This window comes from Chamaea fasciata, unplaced genomic scaffold, assembly GCF_029207755.1.
Source record: "Chamaea fasciata isolate MVZ Bird 193981 ecotype frontalis unplaced genomic scaffold, bChaFas1.0.hap1 SCAF_20, whole genome shotgun sequence".
NCBI lineage: Eukaryota > Metazoa > Chordata > Aves > Passeriformes > Sylviidae > Chamaea > Chamaea fasciata.
In genome coordinates, this window is record NW_027094105.1 from 10,852,719 (window position 1) to 10,873,350 (window position 20,632).

Here is a 20,632-nt window from a genome sequence, read left to right on the forward strand (position 1 = left end):
TTTCTGGAAGATAAAGGAGCCCACAGCTTCATCCAGCTTGTGCTGACTCTTTTCTTTTCAAAAGCCTTTTCAGATGTTTTCACTTTTCTGCTTGCTTTGTTGAAAGATGTAAAAATTTAAGACAACCACAAAGTAAACATTTCAAAACTTTCTATTCTGAAAATTAGTGACATTTTCGAAATCCCTCAAATTCCATTTCAGCGCTATCAGAAATGAAGATGTTTGGGGTTTTTTTGATTGGCAAATTTTCCTGGCAGGTTTTTGTTTATTGATAACTTTTATTTTTCAAAGAAAATAGATTTACTATTCAGTAGAAACACTAGATAAGTAGATGTCTTGTCAAAATCAAGCAGGTTTTCGTTATTAGAGTGAAATAGTAATGAACTCATCTGCTTCCAATATTTATAAAGAGTAGGGAAGGCCATTAATTCTGCTGCTTGTGAATAAAACCATCTGTGATTTCTTTCCATTTGATGTGTTTTGGTTTTAATATACATTTTTCACAAATAAGTGTAGGGATTTTTTGTGAAAATGTCACATTCAGAATCTCATAAAGAAAGAACGCAAGGAGGGGGAAACTAAATGTTTTGTTAGCTCGGTAATTTCTCACCTTGCACAGAGAGTAAAATTCCTGCCAACTTTAACACATTAGGCGACAGAATTACATGTTCGGCTCTAATGCAATCCATGACATGGAACAAGGCAAACAGAGGATGTTTGGAAGTTTATTTTCCTTTGGGAATCGCACAGCACATTTAACTTAATCTGTCCTGACACTTGAATTATAACATGAGCTTCTTTAGGGAAGCAAAATGGTAGATGCCTCTTTTTAAAGCAAAGCAGAAGTTAATAAAATGGGCAGCACGTCGAGGAGAAAAAGCCCGAATGAGCCATCATGTGATACTCAGAGCAAATGGGCTCTAGTCCGGGGTTTTTCCACCAGAAATGCTGGAAATCTTGTGACATCCTTCTACTGAGGGTGAAATTTGACCTCCAGAATTTTACCCGATTAAAGCAAAAGCTACGAGAATGCCCCAAGTGAGACCACTTTGTAGTCAGACTTGTGAGTGTTCAATCTTAAATTTAACGGAGTATTCATCCAGCTGCTCTGCCAGGGTTTATTTCACAATCTTCCCAGCAGCTCATGCGTTGGAGACCGTGCTGTGCCTCAGCTTCCTGAGCTGTACCTGGAGGGCTGAAGGAGTTTTCTGCTCCCAGCCAGCACAGCCCGGGCACCCCGGGGCATCCCTCTGCAGGCCTGCAGTGCGAGTGCGGCTGTAAATGTGATCTGCTCCACTGAGCGCTGCTTGAAAAGGGTGGCTCCAGTTACAGATTTTAAGGCCCAAATTTAATGTCCGTTGTCCAGCGGGATCAAAGCAGATCCTTGGAGGCTCCTCTGAGTGAAGAAACCTGAAATCAAATAGCAGATGTCCTCACCTGAAGCCCAGAACCCCGGGTGCTGCAGAGCAGGGCAGGTACTCTGCTGGGGAGGGAAAAGCAATGCCGGCTATCACTGGAAGATTGTGTAAACTGCTTGTTTCTCTGCTACTTGTTGGCAGAGATAGGAGAGGGCTGTGCTCCTCTCTTGGGGGAGTTCTCACACCTATGCCAAGCAAGTAAGTCTGCACACTGGTTTGCTTATATTTTATAGTTTTTTATAATTTATAATTCATCATTTAATCTGGTGTGGCATAACAAAAGACACTAATTTGTCCCAAACATTTTTTTCCCCGAATTGAACAACACTGTCAACTGGACAAAGAAGCAAATTCTGATTTTACACTTTAAAAAGCTTGACCAAATAATTTTCAAGCACAGAGCTTGGCCCAGGTTTGGGTGGGTTTGCACAGGTTCCACGTTGCTGGTCTGGGGTCTCTGGGCACTGGGGAGGGACACTGTCCCCCAGCCACGGACCCACGGCCCTCTGTGGGTCCCCCACTGAGAGGGAAGCATCCCAATAGGGTTTCAAATGGTAATAAGGGAAATTCCCACTGGATATTTCCTAAAGGGGAAGAGGTGAGGCCTGGGAGGTCGGTGAGTCTCCATCAGTCTCTGCCAAATACGAGTTGGGAGGGGAGGTGAGGCCGAACCTCAGCAGTGTTGAAGGGTGGCTCCTTCTTCCCGTGGCTCTGCCCTTCCTCAGGGAGCACACCAGGACTGTTCCCACAGCCATGGCACGGGCGGGGATCTGGGTACCGTGCCATCACTGCAGTTCAATTCCCTGGCAGGGGAATGCTCCCCGCAGGCGTGTTTGAGCACGAGCCTTATTCAAACACGCGGTGAGTGGCCCGTGGTGGTTTTTCCCTATTGGGTGTCCCACAGGATCAGGACTGGGGTTGATTGGGATGAGATTGGGATGCATTGGGCCAAAAGCAGAGGGCATGGGGTGAGCAGAGTGAGGAGGGAGGGAGAGCAGGGTGTCCCTGTGCCAGAGATGGTGGTGACTATTCTGTAGTGACAGGCGAGTTCCCCACTGCCGCGTCCATGGGCTGGGCCGAGGGCTGGCAAAACCCACGGAGTACGAACTTGGGCACATGTGAGGATCAGTTTCACGAGCTCTGGAGGCCACAGAGGTGGCTTCCTGTGGCTGACTGTTCTCTGAATTACACAAAGACTTTCTGCTTTTCCCACCGACACATGACCCTGTTCCCACAGTCCCCAGCAATGACCTGTCATGGGTGGCAGAAGCCAGTCAATGGACTCAAAGCCCTTAATGCAAGCGTTTTCCCTGTTCTAACTCTAAATTCCTTTTTCTGTCCAAATTCCTACTCATATGAACCTTTTAGGAACTTAATTATCCTTGAGACTTCTACCTCTCTGTGAAATCTGGTTTAAATCAGTAGAGAAAAGAGTTCAAAGTTATTGGGCAGGACAGGCAGACAGACAAGCACACAGGGATCACAGGAACCTTGTTTTCATAGGAAACTAGATTAAAAAAATCCCACAGCAGTTACCAGCCCCTTTGGTGGCACGCCTGCCTGGGTCCCGTGCAGGGCAGTGGTGGGGGGTGTGGGGCAGCTGGGTTTGAGCTCCTGGGGCAGGGGAGGGGGCCGGCAGCCGATCCTGCTCCTCCAGCCGGGGTTGGCTGGGCAGCAGCACTGGCAGCAGCCATTCTGCAGCCTGTCTGCTTCTCCCAGCTGGATGCAGATTCATGACATCCCTGCTCGCTTTGGCATGCAAACCTGTACCTAATTTCTTCTGAAACAGGCCCTGAGGAAGTCAGCAGATGTTATTATTAAAGCATTGAGCATCAGCAGCTCCCGAGATATTGTCAGTCTGTTAATGAGCTGATCAAACTGGGGAAGGCAAGGGCTTTCCCTGCTTCTTAATAAGGAAAATAAGACCTCCAAGGTTAAAAGACTTCATTTAAACTGCACCAAGTTTATAGGTTGCAAAATGTTCTTTAATCAGTTTATTCTTAGAAGGCCCTAACTGCCCATGAACAGGAGTGGACATTATCTTAAATGATCCCACAAGAACACAGCAGCTCTGTCTTGGTGGGGTTTGCTGGCATTTTGCTCCCTTAGTCTCCTTTACAAACCTTTTCTGTCTACCTTCTGCAATTCTTTTGTGAACATTCTCTGCATCATTACCCACAGCTCTGCCCCAAGACTCCTGATGATTTGTGAATTACTAGGTTTTGCTGTTGGAAAGTTAAACTGATTTTCCTATCAATATATTTGTATTTGCAGTTTTGCAAATTTTAAATCCTAGCAGTTTCCCAAGGCTGCAGGAGACAGTTGTACAAGTGAGCCAGAAATATCCTGAATTAGACATGTCCCTGGACCTCGCCATGTCCTCCCTCACTCCGAGCCTGTCCCTGTACCTGCAGACCCTCTAGATACTGTTCTCCTAGTAGCAGTGGCTAATGGGAAACCCACTTTGTTGGCTTTTCTCTTAATCCCGTACTATCTGGAAGCCTTCTTGGAGTTTTCCACCTGCAGGAGTGTTTAGAATTTGGACACCAATGATATTGATATTAGAGTTAATTGGTAACAGCTAAAAGTTTGAAAGAAAACATGTCTTGTTTCTACAGGAGCAGAGGAGCATGAGGTGCCCTGATGGTGCCTTGCCACCACCATCACTCACACACCTGGGACAGGTCCAAGAACAAGCTGAAGAACCCTTGTCTTGGGGAGCTCCGTCATATCTAAACTGCCAACAGGTGAACAGCGGCCAGGGAATGACCAGAGAAGGAGAATAGAGAGAAGGGCCCTTCAGTTGTCTCCACCTGCTCCTTGGTGCGGTGGCAAGGGGAACACGAAGGTGAGGCCCCATGCCCCATGTCCTGCCTGGCCCTGTGTGGTTGTGGGCAGCCTACCCCATGGCCCAGGGGGACTCCCAGGTGCTCAGCAACAAACACTTCCTTCTCACCATGGATCACTGAGCTCACACCCGTGCCGTGATTTATTCCAGCATGGACATATTTATACCATCTGATAAGCGGTGCCTGCCATAAATATGTCCGTGCTCTCCCTTTTGCTATGCACCAGTGAGGAAGGGGCATGTTGTGATAAATTGACCCTGAAATCTGGTGCATGTACACGGTTTTGAAGGCTGGAAGGATGGGGTCAGTTCGGTGTCTCTCTGTTGTGGTTCAAATGGTTGTTTTTAAAGGCGTCTGCTGAACTGTGGCTTCCAGGGAACATTTCCAACATCACTGATGTTTTTAACCCTAACGTGTGTCACTTGGCAAAACTTTATGAACACTAATAAACAAGAAGGCCCTGAACTACATCTCAGCATCGAAGCAGAACTGTTCTTGCCCTGCTGTGGCCAGGGAGGGCAGGGCTGTGCCCTGGAAGGGGAGACAGTGGGTCAGCATCCACCGGTGCCCTGGCATCCACCGCTTCTCCCGCAGGGAGAGCAGCACCCCAGGGGCAGCCAGGCCCGGGCTCCAGCAGCCCTTCTGCACACCCTGCTCAAGGGTCTGACCAGGACCACTCACAGGTTTGTGCTCTGCAGGCACCCTGTCGCAGTCCTGGCTCATTTCTGCTGACTTCAAATGATAAAGAGAACAGAGAAATAAAAAACTTGGAAAAAGTCCGTGGGAAACCACTCCCACTGGTTCAGACAACAGTCTAGAACTGGGTCTGCTGTGGAGGAGGATGAAGGGCACTGACACCCCACATGCCTGGGAGTCTCACTGAAGTGTGTCCAGGCAAAGCCAATTGTGTGCAAGGCTGCATGGTCAGGTCCCAGCTGATGGTAAAAGGAGACACCTGTCCAGAGCCTGATGTCATCATTTCCCCCAGATCTGGGGTCCATTAGCAGGTCTGCTTTTGAGTTGTTTCTGCCTGCCTCTTCTCCCAAACTGTGAGTATCAGCTATGTTTTTTCATCTTTTAGAGGAAGTTTATAATTAGGCTGGAATTCTTCAGGCAGAGGCAAAGGCCGTGCTGGGCTGGGTTAGATTGTTTGGTTAAATTTTGATAAAAACTGGTCTTCATTAAAGAATGTGTGCTGGTTTCTGGAGGAATGGCTGGGACCTTCCCCTCTGTAGTATTCAGAGTCATGTGCAGTTCTAAACTTGAGTTTCTTTTCTATTTAAATATTTAAAGCTTGCCTTTGCCTTTGTTTTCACAAAACTTGAACTGAGCCGGAGGGGAGGCACAGGCTGTGGAAGCAGAACTGGGCCAGCCCAGTTTGAACTGGCTGTGGGTGTACAATCACTGACCATGTGTGCAGAGGGCCTGAGCAGCCCAGCAGGGGCTGTTAAAAACGTTGGGAAGTTCGTTTTCTGAGGAGTTTTGAATGGCTGGTTGTCTCTGCACAGGGCACAGCAGGAATCTCGATGGGTGAATTGGGCTCTGCTGCCTCGTGTGTGAGGAGCTGGCTGCCCTTCCTCTGCTGTGCCGAGTTGTGTCTGGGCAGAGACACTCTGGTGTCTGTGGCCAAACAGTTACCCCTCCAGATGTGTGTTTGGCTTTTATTTTATGAAATGTCTCTCATCCTCACCGGTGTTGCCGCAGCGTTTCAGCTGGTGGCAGAGCTGCCCCTGGCTCTCAGTAAGAGGAGCTCAGTGTGTGAGGCTCACTCAGTGTTTGGGGTGAGCCAAGGATGGCTCCTCACCAGCCTGTCACCATGACATGAGGTGTGCTGCCATGAGAGCTGCAGGGGGAGAAGTCCAGAGTGCGTTTAGACACAGAAACCCCGAGTCCAGGGGGCCCCTGGGCCCTGGAGGGTGGGAGGCTCCTCCACAGGAGGTTTGGCTCTGCCCCGGGTGCTCGTCCCTGCCCTGTGGGAGGGTCTGGGACAGCAAGCAGACCTGGCTTTCACTCTGGTGGCTCTTTCCACGGTTTCTATTAGCAGGTCATAGATTTTAGGTGGAAAGCTTTGCTGCAAGCTCTGCAGCATTAAAGAGGCAAGAGCAGGAGAGAGGAGTAGGGGTGATGTTGTTGCTGCAAGTAGAGAAATACCCTCCCCACATCTGGCTGGACAGCAGCCCTGGGAGCGTGGTGAGGCCGTGCCTGTCCCCAGAGGTGTCCCCAGAGGTGTCCCCAGAGGTGTCCCTGCGCTGGGGCTGGGCCAGACCCCTCTGCTGGAGCACCAGGGCAGCTGCTGCTGTGCCAGCCCTCTGTGTGTGCCCCCAGAACTGTGCCGTGGGGAAGGGCCCAGGCGGGAATTCATTACAAACCTTTCCACCAAAAACATCTGAAAGGGTTAAAGCAGCCATTGTGCATTCTCCTGGTAAAACCCAGCCGAACGTGGTGCTGGTGGGGTGCAGGTTTGTTTGTTGAGTCACCAAAACTTTAGAAAACATGAAAGCACTTCGTGTAACCAAAAAGAATACTAGATACAGGCTTATTTCTGTGTTTGCAGAACTGTTTTGGAAGAAAAAAATGCTGTTATTTTTTTAAAAAAATCAAGATAGAGTATTTTTTTCATAGCATAACACCAAAAAGGAAAGTAGTGCAGCTTTGGACAAATTAGAAACAGGCCTGAGTATTAGACTTTACATGGATGGTACTCGGGTATTAATCCATTAAAGTAATCAAAAGAGCTTAAATAAGAATCTGAAGGCTGCAATATATATGTCAATGAACAAGCTGTAAAACTTCCTGAAAAGGTGATTTCAAAGCCATATTGTCCAAGCTTGGCAAATTGCATATTTAATTATTTTGTCAGTCCCTCTTTCTACTCTAATCTTTTGGTGAAATACCTTTAGACATATGAAATCAGTTAAGATAATTAGGGTATGATGGAATTAGGTGTTACTTGATTTTTAAGAAAGATACCATCCTCTGCCTTGGTATAAAATGTGTGCAGACCCCAAAAGCTGGACTGTATTGTAATGTTTTCTTTTCTATAAAGATCAAAGGTCTCCAGCCCCTTTCAAGATGTTTGCAGAATTTGTTTCCTAATTATCCCACATTTACTTATTTGTGTGCTGGGACATCAGAGTTAACTCTTTGATTGTAAAGATGAGATGGGACCTTCCTCCAGATGACTGCGGCCAGCAAAGCCTTGCATCTCAAAATTGTTTTTCAGATTACACGGCTGCTCCAGTTCTGAGGTTCTGGTGTGGTTTAGGATAGATGAGGTGTTGTGTTTGCTTGATTTTAATTCCCCACTCCTCCACAGCAAAGGCTTGGTTTTCCGCAGTAAGAGTTTACACCTTCATTAATATCCTTTACAAGTTTACAAACTCTTGGTAAGCAACAGTAAACTATTTAGGCTTTGATTTGTCTGGGAGTTGGAACTGTTTTCACCAAACCTTTATGGTCTTTCCATGATGTGGTGCCTGAGTTTCTTCAGCAGAATTTTCTATAAAAGTTTTGAAATTAGAATTTCTTGGCTCACTTCATTGACTTTATTTTTCCCCCATCTAGAGAGATATAAAAGACTGACAGGACACCCCAGAAATGTGAAAACAGGCTGTAAGTTTTGCAGTTTCAGTTGTGAAGTTACAAAAATAAAGTTGATTAGAATAGCATGAAATCCATAAAATAAAAAGTAAAATGTTTATAGGGGAAGTCTAATATGAAACATTTTTAAACAATGTGTTTTATTTACTTTTTATACATCTCATTTCTCATATTCTTTTGAACTTTTTTGAATCTTCTCATATGTTTCCTAATTACATTTGCATCTCCGACTCCTGTCTGTATTTCCCTCAGCACAGCGGGGCTGAGTGTTTGTCTTGGTTTGTGTTTGTTTCTTTCCTTTGAAAGATCGACCCACTGCAAGGGGCTTTTCCCAGGGTGTATTTGCAGTGGCAGCGCCGAGTGCTCACAGGGAGGGGATGGGTGCTGTGATAACAAGGGAAGGATGTGCCTGGGCAGCACAGAGCCCGGCCTGGGACCCAGCAGCACCTAGAAACACCCCATGGCTGTTTGGGGGGGAAAGTTGCTCGCCCGCTGACAAGTATGAGCTTTTTTCCTTTGATGAAGCCCCGCTGCCCGTTTGTGGTTCAGCGCGGGACACGGCTCGGGCTGAGCGGGGCCCCTCAAAGCCTGGGAGGAAGAGGAGGGCAGCGGGCTCTGCTGCTCATCACGGTGTGTCACCCCTGCCCGAGCAGGACAGGGGGCCCTGTCCGTGTCAGCGTCTCCTTGTGCCCGCAGTGAGCACCTGCTGATGGTGGTCGCAGCCCTGGGCGCTTACCCCGGCTGTCCGCACGCTGCAGGGTCCCCCGGCAGTGTCACGGCCCCAGCGCCGCTGCTGTCCCGGGGGAAGGACACCTGGCTGCCCTTCCCCAGCGCTGCCGGCCTTCCCCGGGCTGGCAAACATCCCCCGGGCTCACGAGCATCCCCCCGGGCTCACGAGCATCCCCCGGGCTCACGAACATCCCCCCGGGCTCACGAGCATTCCCCCGGGCTGGCAAACATCCCCCGGGCTCACGAGCATCCCCCGGGCTCACGAGCATCCCCCGGGCTCACGAACATCCCCCCGGGCTCACGAGCATCCCCCCGGGCTGGCAAACATCCCCCGGGCTCACGAGCATCCCCCCGGGCTCACGAGCATCCCCCGGGCTCACGAACATCCCCCCGGGCTCACGAGCATCCCCCCGGGCTGGCAAACATCCCCCGGGCTCACGAGCATCCCCCCGGGCTCACGAGCATCCCCCCGGGCTCACGAGCATCCCCCCGGGCTCACGAACATCCCCCCGGGCTCACAAGCATCCCCCCGGGCTCACGAGCATCCCCCGGGCTCACAAACATCCCCCGGGCTCACAAGCATCCCCCGGGCTCACAAACATCCCCCCCGGGCTCACAAACATCCCCCCGGGCTCACAAACATCCCCCGGGCTCACAAACATCCCCCCGGGCTGGCAAACATCCCCCGGGCTCACAAACATCCCCCGGGCTCACAAACATCCCCCGGGCTCACAAACATCCCCCCGGGCTCACAAACATCCCCCGGGCTCACAAACATCCCCCCGGGCTCACAAACATCCCCGGCAGCTGTGCCTGCCTCGCCCTGGGGCAGCCCGGGGGACAGGGTGCGTGGGTCGCTGGGAGCCGTGCCCCGGCTCAGGGCGGGGGGGAACGGCCCCGGTGCCCCTTGCCGGGGCTCTGCACCCTCATCCCCGGCTGCAGGGACCCCACAGAGCCTTGGCCGGCCCCAGCCCCGCGAAGGCCCCGGTGATCCCGGGATGCCGTGTGCCATCCATCAGCCCCCCGCGCTGTTCCGGCAGGGTCAGACCCGGCTGCGGCAGCGCTCCCAGCCTAATGGGGCAGCCGCGGGTGACTGATGTCCTTAAATGCTTTCCTGACTTCTGCGGGGCTAGTTATTTCTTTGCCATCTTAGCTCAGGTGTGAGGTTAGTTATTGAGGTTTGTTTGGTGGTTGCTTTTTTTTTCTTTTTTTTTTTTCTTCCCTCTGCTTTTAAAATTTCTTTAGAATTTGCTTTAGAATTCACCATTCCAGTCTTTGCTCTTAAACTGGTATTTTGTTAATTTCCCCCCCCCCCCCCCCAGTATTTATTATTTACCCACATAGGATTCTAAATTTCTCTCTCACACACATTTTGATAGAAATAATTTTCTTCCTCTGTAATCAGTATATTACTCACCTCCTTAGCACCCCACAAGAAGTCAGTATTCATTTCAGTATTTGGTTTGTTATAATTCTTGACTTCAATAACATTGCAGCTGAGATTTTTATATTATGTACCCGGCTCAGAAAACTGTTGGGGAAAAGGTGGGTTTTTTGACTAAACATACATTAAAATACATCTCAGATTCCAACAGCCATTAATAAATATTTCAGGTGATGCTCTGGATTGAGTGCATATCCTTCAGTCTGGGCTGGGCAAAACATTTAAGTTCTTAGTTTTGCATAAAGTTACAATTTCTTTTTTCAATGCCCAAATTTGAAATGAAAAAGCATCTTGTGTGTTTTAATGACAGGCTTGTTAACGATCAAGGCAACTCCTATGCACTTGGGTAAAAAATTTTTACTAAACTTGAGCTTTAAAGTGTCACAGGAGTTTTTGAAACAGTTCACCCAGTGTTTCAACCCAGGGATCGCTGAGGGGATGTGGTGCTGCCCTTGGCAGCTGCTCCTGGTGCCTGCAGAAGAGACACTGAGGGCTTTCAGACCAATTTGATCCACTCTCATCTTGGAGATTTCTAATCTGAGCTGCTTGAAATATCCAGAACAGTTTATTTGGCTTCTGGCTGCAGTTTTGCCCTGATACCCCTTTACTGGAAAACCACATTTGGAAAGGAGAAGAAAAAAAAAAAAAAAAAAAAAGGTGTGGGAGAAGAAGGAAATACAAAGAGATTTTACTGAAGAACTTGTGTAACTTCTGGATTTTGAGACTAAAGTCAGAAAATCCTCAAAGACACAAACTCTGTTGTTTTGCCACGAATGGCGACTCAGAACATGAAGCCCCAGCTCCTGAGTGGACACAGGGAACTGGCAAAAGCAACTGCTTCAAAAACGAGCATCTGCAGCACCCACAGGGCTGCTGCTGGATGTGGAGGTTTCACTCGTGTTAATTACTGTGATGAGCAGAATAGTCCTCTGCAATCAGCATCCTTGGGAAAGCAGAGATACAGCCCTGTTCAGATGGCTTTAAAAATAATTTTCAAAACTATCCTCACCGAAAAATCTAAAGGAATGTTATTACCAGTAAGAATTAAGTTAAAGTTTGTTTTTACTTAATTCTAAGCAGATTAATAACATATATTAATAACATATTAATTCCATGGAATATCCTGCCCAGAGAACTCCCTGCTGAGGAAAAGGAGATGCCACGCTCCATTCCCTGTCCTTTCACGTGCTTTTCGTTCACTGCAATTTACGCTGAAGTTTCAGCCAAAGCAGCAATGGATCTGTTTGAACCTATACCTTAAATTCACCTGACATTTTTGGGCTAAGCTGGTTCAACACGACTAGAAACACGAGCCTTTACCTTGCTGTGCTTCGAGGCAGCGGTGCCCGAGCTGGGAGCGGAGCCTGGAGCCGTGGAAGGAGCCCGTGGAGGACTTGGGTGTGCTCAGCCTCTCCTCAGACAGGTGCACAAACACTTCCCCCTTTTAGGTGCTACCTGCTCTTTACTGGACGTTTATTACAAGTCGATGCAATTTCACAAAGCACCTGCATGCAATAAAACCCCATTACATGTGTGAGGCCTTAAGGAAATTAACGGTTCCTCCCTAGGGATGCATATTTTGTTAAGATGTTTATTACAGATGAAGTGGTCCTGGGGTAAAACATTAACAAGTTGTAGAGTGATAAAAGGAATTTTATCATTTCTCAGTGACACAAATAGGAAGAAACCTTTAACTAAATCTATAAAATTCCTCTTTCCTAATGAATTTGCTTTAACTATTTATTAACTGGATGAAGTTACACAGGCTGCAATTTGGATTTTTTTCTTCCTCGTCCCCTCCCAAAACCCAAGCAGAAGGCATTGTCTGTGAACTGATGTGAGCTCTGGTGCTCTAAAAAGAAACTTTAGATCAATAACATTTTTTTTAAAAATCAATTATTTTTCTCTGTGGGTTTAAGGCAGGGCCCTAAAACTCAGATCATCCTTGTAATACTGATTTTAGAATTAAATGCAACATTAAAATTCTGTGTTATAATAATGCTAACTCACATTACTGAAATTACACGTTGTATTTTAGGGTTCAATCTCAGGAATTTATTTTTGGTTGCCATTCCTTTTTTTAGCACCATATTAATGAAGTTTGCTCTTTACCATTATTAGAGATGAAAGCAGGAGCACTGCTTTGGACTGAGAATGCTCCATCTAATTGAATTATATGAATGTAGTTAAATGTCTACTTCAGAAAGGCCATATTCACTTTCAAGATTAGTTACTCCAAGAGTTAATGGCCTATTTAAGCAACATAGTCCAAGAGCCAAACACAGGTGGGCTGTGTTAATAACTTTATTTAAACCGTTTTTTCCCCTTTTGAGAGGCACAAGCCATCCATTAATGCATTCATTAGAGTTTATGGCATAGTTCTGCTTTTCTCCTAATGACACTATCCAGACTCAAACTTGCTTGGCTAATTTAGCCCAGCTGCCCTTTGCCTCTCAGCAACAGGTCCCTTGTTCTTCGGTCGTGCAGGCTGAAGTGTCACCATGATTAGTTTTTGGCCATTGCTGCCCTTTGCGTTATTGTTTTGTGTTTTCTCTGCATCAGAATTTACTTTTTCTTCAGAGTTTTTGCCGAGGGTTTGTTGCAGCAGCTGTTGGAAGGGGCACAGCCGTGCAGAGGCATTGCTGCAGCCCTCGCATTCCAATGTGATTGAACATTGTGGTTTATGACTTGACTCTGACCAAACAAGCTCACAGGTTTTAATATCCCGCTCTGCCAAAGGTATTTGTGGAAGTTCCTCGCAACTGCAGCATCTGAGCTTGCCTGGACTTTTCAGTTTTAAGTCTGCTCCAAGTGTGCCTCTGACTGATGTCATTACAACTGTGAAATGTGTGACTGTGTACAGAAGTGCCTGTTTCCTCCAGTAGCTGCAGTGGAGGTGACCTGTGTGTGTTCAGTAATGAATTCCCCAGGTACTAATGAACCTCACAACAAATCAGAATGACCAATGCATCACTGGCAGAGGAAAAACCAGGGTGGGTCAGGCTCTGCACCGGCAGCTCCTGACACTTGCAGTGTTTATTTTGGTTTATTTAATCAGTTTGGGTATGCATGTCTGATGTTTCTGGGAGTCCTGTGTTAGCTGTTGGCTTCCGATCTGAAATATCACCTCTGGCAAACTCGTGCCAACAGTGGGGGTGGCCTTGGCCATCATGAGATACTGGACCAGCCAGTCCTGGGCAGCCCACCGTGATCCTGGCCAGACCTCAGGATCACAGTGCCACGGACCTCCAGCGAGCACGGGGATGAGTGTTCCTTGTGCTTCCTAATAGGGAATAACGGCTTAGAACACTGCTGCACCTGCACTTAGAGATAAGCAGCACAACTTCAGTGATGCTGCAGGTATAACATTGTCACTTCTGCAAGAGCTGTGAGAATTCTCACCGCAGACTCTGCGCTTGCAAACTGCCGCACCGAGCTGTTTCCTTTTCCTGACCTTTACAGCGGCACGCGTGCATCGTCATCGTCGTCGTCACCGCCGCCTCTGCTGCCCATTGATCGCTCTCTTCCTTACCTGGCAGCGAGTGATGCTGTGGGGCACGTTCTGCCTGGTCAGGGCTGCAGTGCGCCGGCCCTTCCCCGCGGGGAGCGGGGTGCCGTGTCCCTGCCGTGCCGTGTCCCTGTCCCCGCCGTGGAGCGGCGCCGCCGTGTCCCTGTCCCGTGTCCGTGTCCCCGCCGTGGAGCGGCGCCGCCGTGTCCCTGTCCCGTGTCCCTGTCCCCGCCGTGGAGCGGTGCCGCCGTGTCCCTGTCCCGTGTCCGTGTCCCCGCCGTGGAGCGGCGCCGCCGTGTCCCTGTCCCGTGTCCCTGTCCCCGCCGTGGAGCGGTGCCGCCGTGTCCCTGTCCCGTGTCCCCGCCGTGGAGCGGCGCCGCCGTGTCCCTGTCCCGTGTCCGTGTCCCCGCCGTGGAGCGGCGCCGCCGTGTCCCTGTCCCGTGTCCGTGTCCCCGCCGTGGAGCGGCGCCGCCGTGTCCCTGTCCCGTGTCCGTGTCCCCGCCGTGGAGCGGTGCCGCCGTGTCCCTGTCCCGTGTCCGTGTCCCCGCCGTGGAGCGGCGCCGCCGTGTCCCTGTCCCGTGTCCGTGTCCCCACCGTGGGGCGGTGTCGCCGCCGCCGCCCGCGCATGTCCCGATGTGGCCGCTAGGGGGCGGACGCGGGCGCCGCTCCGCTCGGGCCGCGTCACCTGCCCGGTGAGGGCCCCGCCCCTGCCGGGACACCTGTGTGTGACACCGGGACAGTGTCACCTGTGTGTGACACCGGGACAGACACCTGTGTGTGACACCGGGACAGTCACCTGCCCGGTGAGGGCCCCGCCCCTGCCGGGACACCTGTGTGTGACACCGGGACAGACACCTGTGTGTGACACCGGGACAGTCACCTGTGTGTGACACCGGGACAGACACCTGTGTGTGACACCGGGACAGTGTCACCTGTGTGTGACACCGGGACAGTCACCTGTGTGTGACACCGGGACAGTCACCTGCCCGGTGAGGGCCCCGCCCCTGCCGGGACACCTGTGTGTGACACCGGGACAGTGTCACCTGTGTGTGACACCGGGACAGACACCTGTGTGTGACACCGGGACAGTCACCTGCCCGGTGAGGGCCCCGCCCCTAACGGGACACCTGTGTGTGACACCGGGACAGACACCTGCCCGGTGAGGGCCCCGCCCCTAACGGGACACCTGTGTGTGACACCGGGACAGACACCTGTGTGTGACACCGGGACAGTGTCACCTGTGTGTGACACCGGGACAGTGTCACCTGTGTGTGACACCGGGACAGACACCTGTGTGTGACACCGGGACAGTCACCTGCCCGGTGAGGGCCCCGCCCCTAACGGGACACCTGTGTGTGACACCGGGACAGACACCTGTGTGTGACACCGGGACAGTGTCACCTGTGTGTGACACCGGGACAGTCACCTGCCCGGTGAGGGGCCTGTCCCTGCTGGGTCTTAGCAGGCTTTTCCAACCTAAACAATCCTGTGGTCTCTTGGCAGTGATGGATTGAAGACCCTGAGTGCCCAGCAGCCCCAGGCAGGGGTGGGTGTGGGCCTCAAGTGTGAGTTGAGGTAAAAGGCCTCATGAGGAATGCATTTTGGGATTGGTTGGAGACTAAAAGCTCCCTCCTCTGCAGCAGCTGCAGCAGGGCGTGCTGCCAGCATCCTGCCCCATGCTGGTGTCAGACAGAGCAGCTGCTCACTGCTGCTCCCATCAGCTCCTGAAAGAAATAATTGGAAGGAAAGCTCTTGCCGCTACAGGAACACCTCTGTATGTCTGAGGGCTGCTGGGCAAATGTGGTTAAAGAGTGGTCCTTCATCCAAAAAGCATTTGGGTGCAGTTGCAGCTCTCCCTGGCTCTGGAAGGACAACTGCGACCAGAGACAATTTTTCATTACGGACAGGAGAATTATGAGGTACAAACGAGTGTGCACAAGAAAGTTCATAAATTACTGGGGATTAGCATCAGTGATGGGAAGATCTGCTGTGTGCAGCCTTCGCCTGGCAGAACAGGCAGGATCCTGCACAGTGTTTGTCACAGATCAGAAACAACAGCCCTTTGACAGATGCCACGTAGATCTTCATCTCCAAATTCACCCATCTGAGAAACATCTGTGTGCTTAGGCTGGCAAATCTCAAGGAATGCTCTGCCAAGCAGCCTCCTTCCGCTTTCATAGCTCTGTAATCCCCATTCCTCCTCTGAAAGGAGCAGGAGTGTGTGCGGCTCTTCAGGAAAACCGTGTGGGTCCAGGAGAAGTCTGCGAGGAAAAGATTCATGGCACGATCAAAAAGCACCCGGGCCTTTTACAGGCAAGGCTCAATAGGTGCTTTAAGCAGTTATAAATAACAGTGAGGAGTGAGGGAGCAGATTAAAGAGCCGAGAGCTGAGGTTTGGGGCAGGGACAGGCAGCACAGGCTGCTCCCCCCCGGCAGGGATGGCCCTGGCCCCTGGGCAGAAATGTCCCCAGCACTGGGGACAACGAGGGCTCTGTGGTCATAGCTGCTGTCAGCCCAGAGCACAGGGCTTTGGGGCTTGGCTCAGGCTTCTCCTGTTCCAACAGTGTGGCTTTTCCCTGGAAATTCACGGCAAAATGAGCACCATCCCTCAGAGAGCCCCCCAGCCTGCCCAGGCTCTCTGTCCACACGCTGGCACAGCCCTGGGGGCTGCAGGGATGGTGCCCGTGGGGAGGAGAAGCAGAACGAACGTGGGCACAGGTTCTGGAGCAGGTCTGTCACAGCTTTCCTCCCCCATCACAGCCTGTGGGTGAATTCCCCCAACACCAGCTCCCTGCTGTGCCTCCTCCCCTTTGGAAGCTCCTGTACTGGTTATAAAACAAGGCCCATTTCCCCAGGGGATTTTGAATTTGAAGTAATTCTGGGAAGTCCGTGGATTTTGCATACAGTCTGCAGAAGCCACTAGGGATTTTTTATAGTTTTGTTTTTTGTTTTAGTTTGAGAGAAACCTTTGGAGAAGTATTACTTGCCTAGGGGCTGCCCCAATTTTTTCCATTTGTGCAGGCAAAAGAATATTGATGGGGAGGGGCACAGACACACACAGTACCCTCAGGGCTAAAGATGTTTCATAGGAAATTGTTGCTTTCAGACAGATGAAAGCAGATCCCTTTAATTTTTTGTTAGTGCACGCAAGGAACAAAGTGCTGCTCAGGTGTGCTGATGTTATCCCCTGGGCCCGGGCTCGGTCTCCGTGGCGCTGGCTTGGAGCTAGTCTGGAAATGAAACGTTAAAGAATAGCAGAAGTGTTGTGTTTGTAAAGGAGCGTCCCCTGCCAACGGGTCCCAGCAGGGTGAGGTCACAGCAGGGCTTTCGGCTGTCCCGGGGGGACACGGTGACAGGCCATGGCAGGGGCTGGCCCCCCTGATGGACAGTGAGTGCCTGGCACTGCCTCACCCGGAGCTGCTCCCCGTGCTGAGCTCCAGCCCCTCACTCTCCTCCAGACCCCCAGCTCTGGTCTGTGCCGCTGCCGCAGCACCAGGGAGCACCCCCTGGTCCCTGCCCACAGCCCTGCTGGCCATTCCTCCCCTCCTGCCAGCAGGGAAGGCAGCACGTTTGCTTAACATTTGAGGGCGTGATTTATAAACAACCCTTAATGCACCTTTTAACCTCTTTTTTTCATTGTTTAAATTTCAAATTTTTTGGATGCAAACTCCTTAAATCAGTTCAATATGCTCTGAAGGGCTTTGCTAGATTTTGGGCTGAATTGTTTCCAAATGGAAACACAGCTCCAAAAAAAAAAAAAATCGTGTCAGTGATTTTAATTGGCTCTTCACTGTGTGTTTGCACCCTTAAATAATTGAAGTGTTTCCAATACCCATCAATGCTTTGACTTGACAGTTGTTTGGGTATAGGCGTAAAAAAGGCAGAATGTAGAAGCATTACGCCTTGGGCTTCACAAGGGATTCCCTCAGGATTCAGTTGGGATTCCTGTAAAGCTGTGCAGAACATTGCCAATGAAACTGGAAGCCAGGTGAGCTCTTGGTGAACCTGTGTGAGGTTTGGTGTGACCCCAGTGGTTGGGAGGTTTTGGATGAGAACCAGGCAAAATTCACTGATTTCACCTGAGCCTTCTTTGGAATTTTGGTGTTTTCTTTTCTTGAAACACAAAACCAAATCTGAGGGCCCTCAGTTTCTTTATTGAACAAGGTAGATTGAGAACCAGATTTGAGGATTAGGCTGTTTCTCCCTGGAGGATCTGTGATGTTCTCTGCTGGCTCCGGCTGCCCCAAGTTGTCTTCTGCTCCCAGTCACACCAGGCAGGTGCCATTTCCCTGCTGTCCTGTGTCAGCTCAGCACAGGCCTGAGCTCTGGTTGCAAACAAGAAAAAGCCATCAAGAGAACAGGAAATTCATACCTAAACACCATAAACTGCAAGATTTGCTCTCATCAAGTTTTACTGAAGTGAATTCCTCTTAATCCACGTAATGTACCATTTCATAGGCATGATTTTTAACTCCTGGAATAAGAGAGACAAGGTGGTGTCTTGTACAGAAGCTGCTTTCTTGGGTGACAAAGTGTTCTCAGCTGAGCAGGAGCCTGTTCCCCTTGTCCGGCTGCTGACCTTCCGTCTCGTTTTTCAGAGGCACCTGTCCCTGCACCCTGTGCAGGAAAACCCTTTCCAATGGCAAGGGGCTCTGGGGAGAAAGAGAAGAGAAACTTAGAAAATGGAAGGAGGAGGACTCTTTTCTCATTTCTTTCCTCTTCATGAGGAAAATTGTATGGTGAAAACATGATTTTCTGTCGATTGTTTGCTTTTAACAATCAGGGAAATAGCAGCTACTATTTCATGTCTTTCCTCCTATTTAAGGCTGCTTTACTAGAGTGGAAAGGGAGAACTCTTTTCTTCGTGCTTGTGTTCAGTCAGAGAAATATCGGATATTCTTATTTTCCTCAGAGAAGGAAGCTGTGGTTTAGTAGTACAAACACTGTAAGCATGCTAAAGAAATGCCAGAAACATTCAGAACACATGTATGATCCCGTGTTAGTTTAGTCTCAGCTGAAGAATGTCAGGATGCTGCTCAGGGCACTGGCTGTGCCCACGTGCAGTCTCCCCTGGTTTTACTCCTGTGCACTCAGTTCCAAGGAAACTCGGAGGTCCTGGAACCACACTCCACGGGCTGGGAATGGATGGGCTGCTGGGGTTACTCACCCCTCACTCGTTCTCACAGGGCCCGGGGTGGTGGTGCCAGCCTGGGGCAAGAGGGGGTCACCACTCAGGGGGTTAACAGTGCTGGGGGTGGTCTGGAATTGTCTCTGTGCCTCCAACCTTAAAAACGTCTGACCTAAAATCCAGATTCCAGTCCAAACTCTGCCAATCTCAATCTCAGCTTTTTCAATAGGTTTCTGTTGTTGATAAAATAAGCAAGGTTTGGTTTCTAAAGTGTGTTTTACTACCCAAATCCTACAACCCTCAATGGCAATTATCTCCCACTCATCCTATCACAGCACCTCTCACAACCTGGCTGTTCAGATTTCAAACAGATTCCCCAGTGCCCCCAGGACTCAAATGACCAGGCAATAGAGGGATCTGGCCCACCATAATTGACTAAAATGTTTCTTTCCTGTATACAAAAGGTTTATTTCACACACTGTTTTGATAGTGTGTAAAATCAGTTTCCAACTTACGTGCTGCTGCATCGTGGCCTGTGTCCTGCACTGCAGGGACCAAAGGTGTCCCACAGATTCCTCCATCATTCCTTGCTGGGAAGGAAAGCACACTAGATGTGCTGTACCAGAGCAAAACACACATACATGCAGATTTTGCAGACCTAAGTCCAGAGCATCACCTGCTCCTGCAGCACTCCATTCTTGGGATTTCATTGTGCCTTGGTGCAGTTGTTCAATCTTTTCATGTCCGGGAGCCAAACCATCAGGAAAGCATCTGGGAAGAGCAGCTCATCCCCTGGCATGCAAACTATGCACATGGGGAAAGATGCTGAGGAAAAAGAAAAAAAGCTTGGAATTTCCACAGGCTGCAAGTCCTGTTGCCCAAAGCAGTCTCAGGGGATGAGTGCTCTAATGAAGCACAGAGCAGGGGGCCTTTTCTGGAGCTCCCACAGTCACCCCATGCTCTTGCCCAAATACTGGCTGCACAGCATCATCTGGGGCTGCATCAGCAGCGAGCCCAAGGCAGAAAAACTTGGGGGGTTTGCTCCTTCTATTTCCTGTTGTTCCCTTCTCTGTGACCTTGTGCATTTTCTTTCCCTGGTCTCGTGTTTGGATCCTAACAGGTCTCAGGTGGCCAAAGGGCCCCATTCAGTTGTGCGGCATCAATCAAACCAGCTACAAATGCTCCCCTCTCTGTGGTGTGGTAAAGCAAACTTCAGGCAAATAGAGACGAACTTCTTTCCCAGGCTCAGGAGGGAGTCAGTCCCCTGTGAGGCCAGGGAACATCCCACAGGTGTGTGTGTGGCTTGAGGCTGCTCCTTCCAGCTCCTGCCCCCACCACAGGGCTCCTGCTGTCCCAGGCAGGGTGGGAAGAAGGAGAGGAGCCAAAGCCTTCGGTGTTCTGGCTGCCAGTCATGCCCTCGGTGTTTTGCCTGTTCCCTGTCACTGCCCCCTGCCCTGAGTAGCTCTTTCTTGCTCCTCCATTGCCTTCCTACTTTCTCCCGTGCCCTGAGCTTCAGGAACAGAGGAAGAATCTGATCTTGGCCAGGAATTAATAGATAGCAAAGCTGCTGTGCTCTAGCTGCTGACATGTTTCCAACCTGGAATAATTAAGAAGTATCAAGCATCTTGGAAAGCAGTTGACTCCCATTAGGTTTCCTGCCTGATCTCCAAGTCGAAGGAATCAGATAAGATGTGGTGATGTTGGGGAATGTTTATACAAACCAGACTCACCCTTCTCACATGCTGCATACATGAATCCATTACAGCACTCATCTTTCAGCAGACATCTCAATAAGTAGCCTCTAATGTATAAAATAATTAAATCCTCCTCATCTCCCTGTTAAATCCTTCTCGTGTTTTTCCTCCATTTCGCTGTTCCTTCCCTTCTGAGCACTCACAGTCCTTGGTGTGTGTGGTGGGGCTGCGTGTGACCATCTCCTGGGTCACTGCCCTGCTC

General features: G+C 50.0%; 1 protein-coding gene across 3 annotated transcripts in view; it reads left to right on the forward strand.

Annotated features, from left to right (window-relative positions):
- Window positions 1-4,847, forward strand: part of MVB12B (multivesicular body subunit 12B) — a 62,123-nt gene extending 57,276 nt beyond the window's left edge. For 2 of the 3 annotated variants that reach the window (XM_066201228.1, XM_066201226.1), the window contains one exon: window positions 4,037-4,847. In XM_066201228.1, coding sequence (XP_066057325.1) covers window positions 4,037-4,204 — 168 coding nt within the window. In that variant the 3' untranslated portion in view covers window positions 4,205-4,847. The remainder of the gene's footprint in view (window positions 1-4,036) is intronic. The other variant, XM_066201227.1, reaches the window with a different exon arrangement.
- Window positions 4,848-20,632: the final 15,785 nt, after the last annotated feature.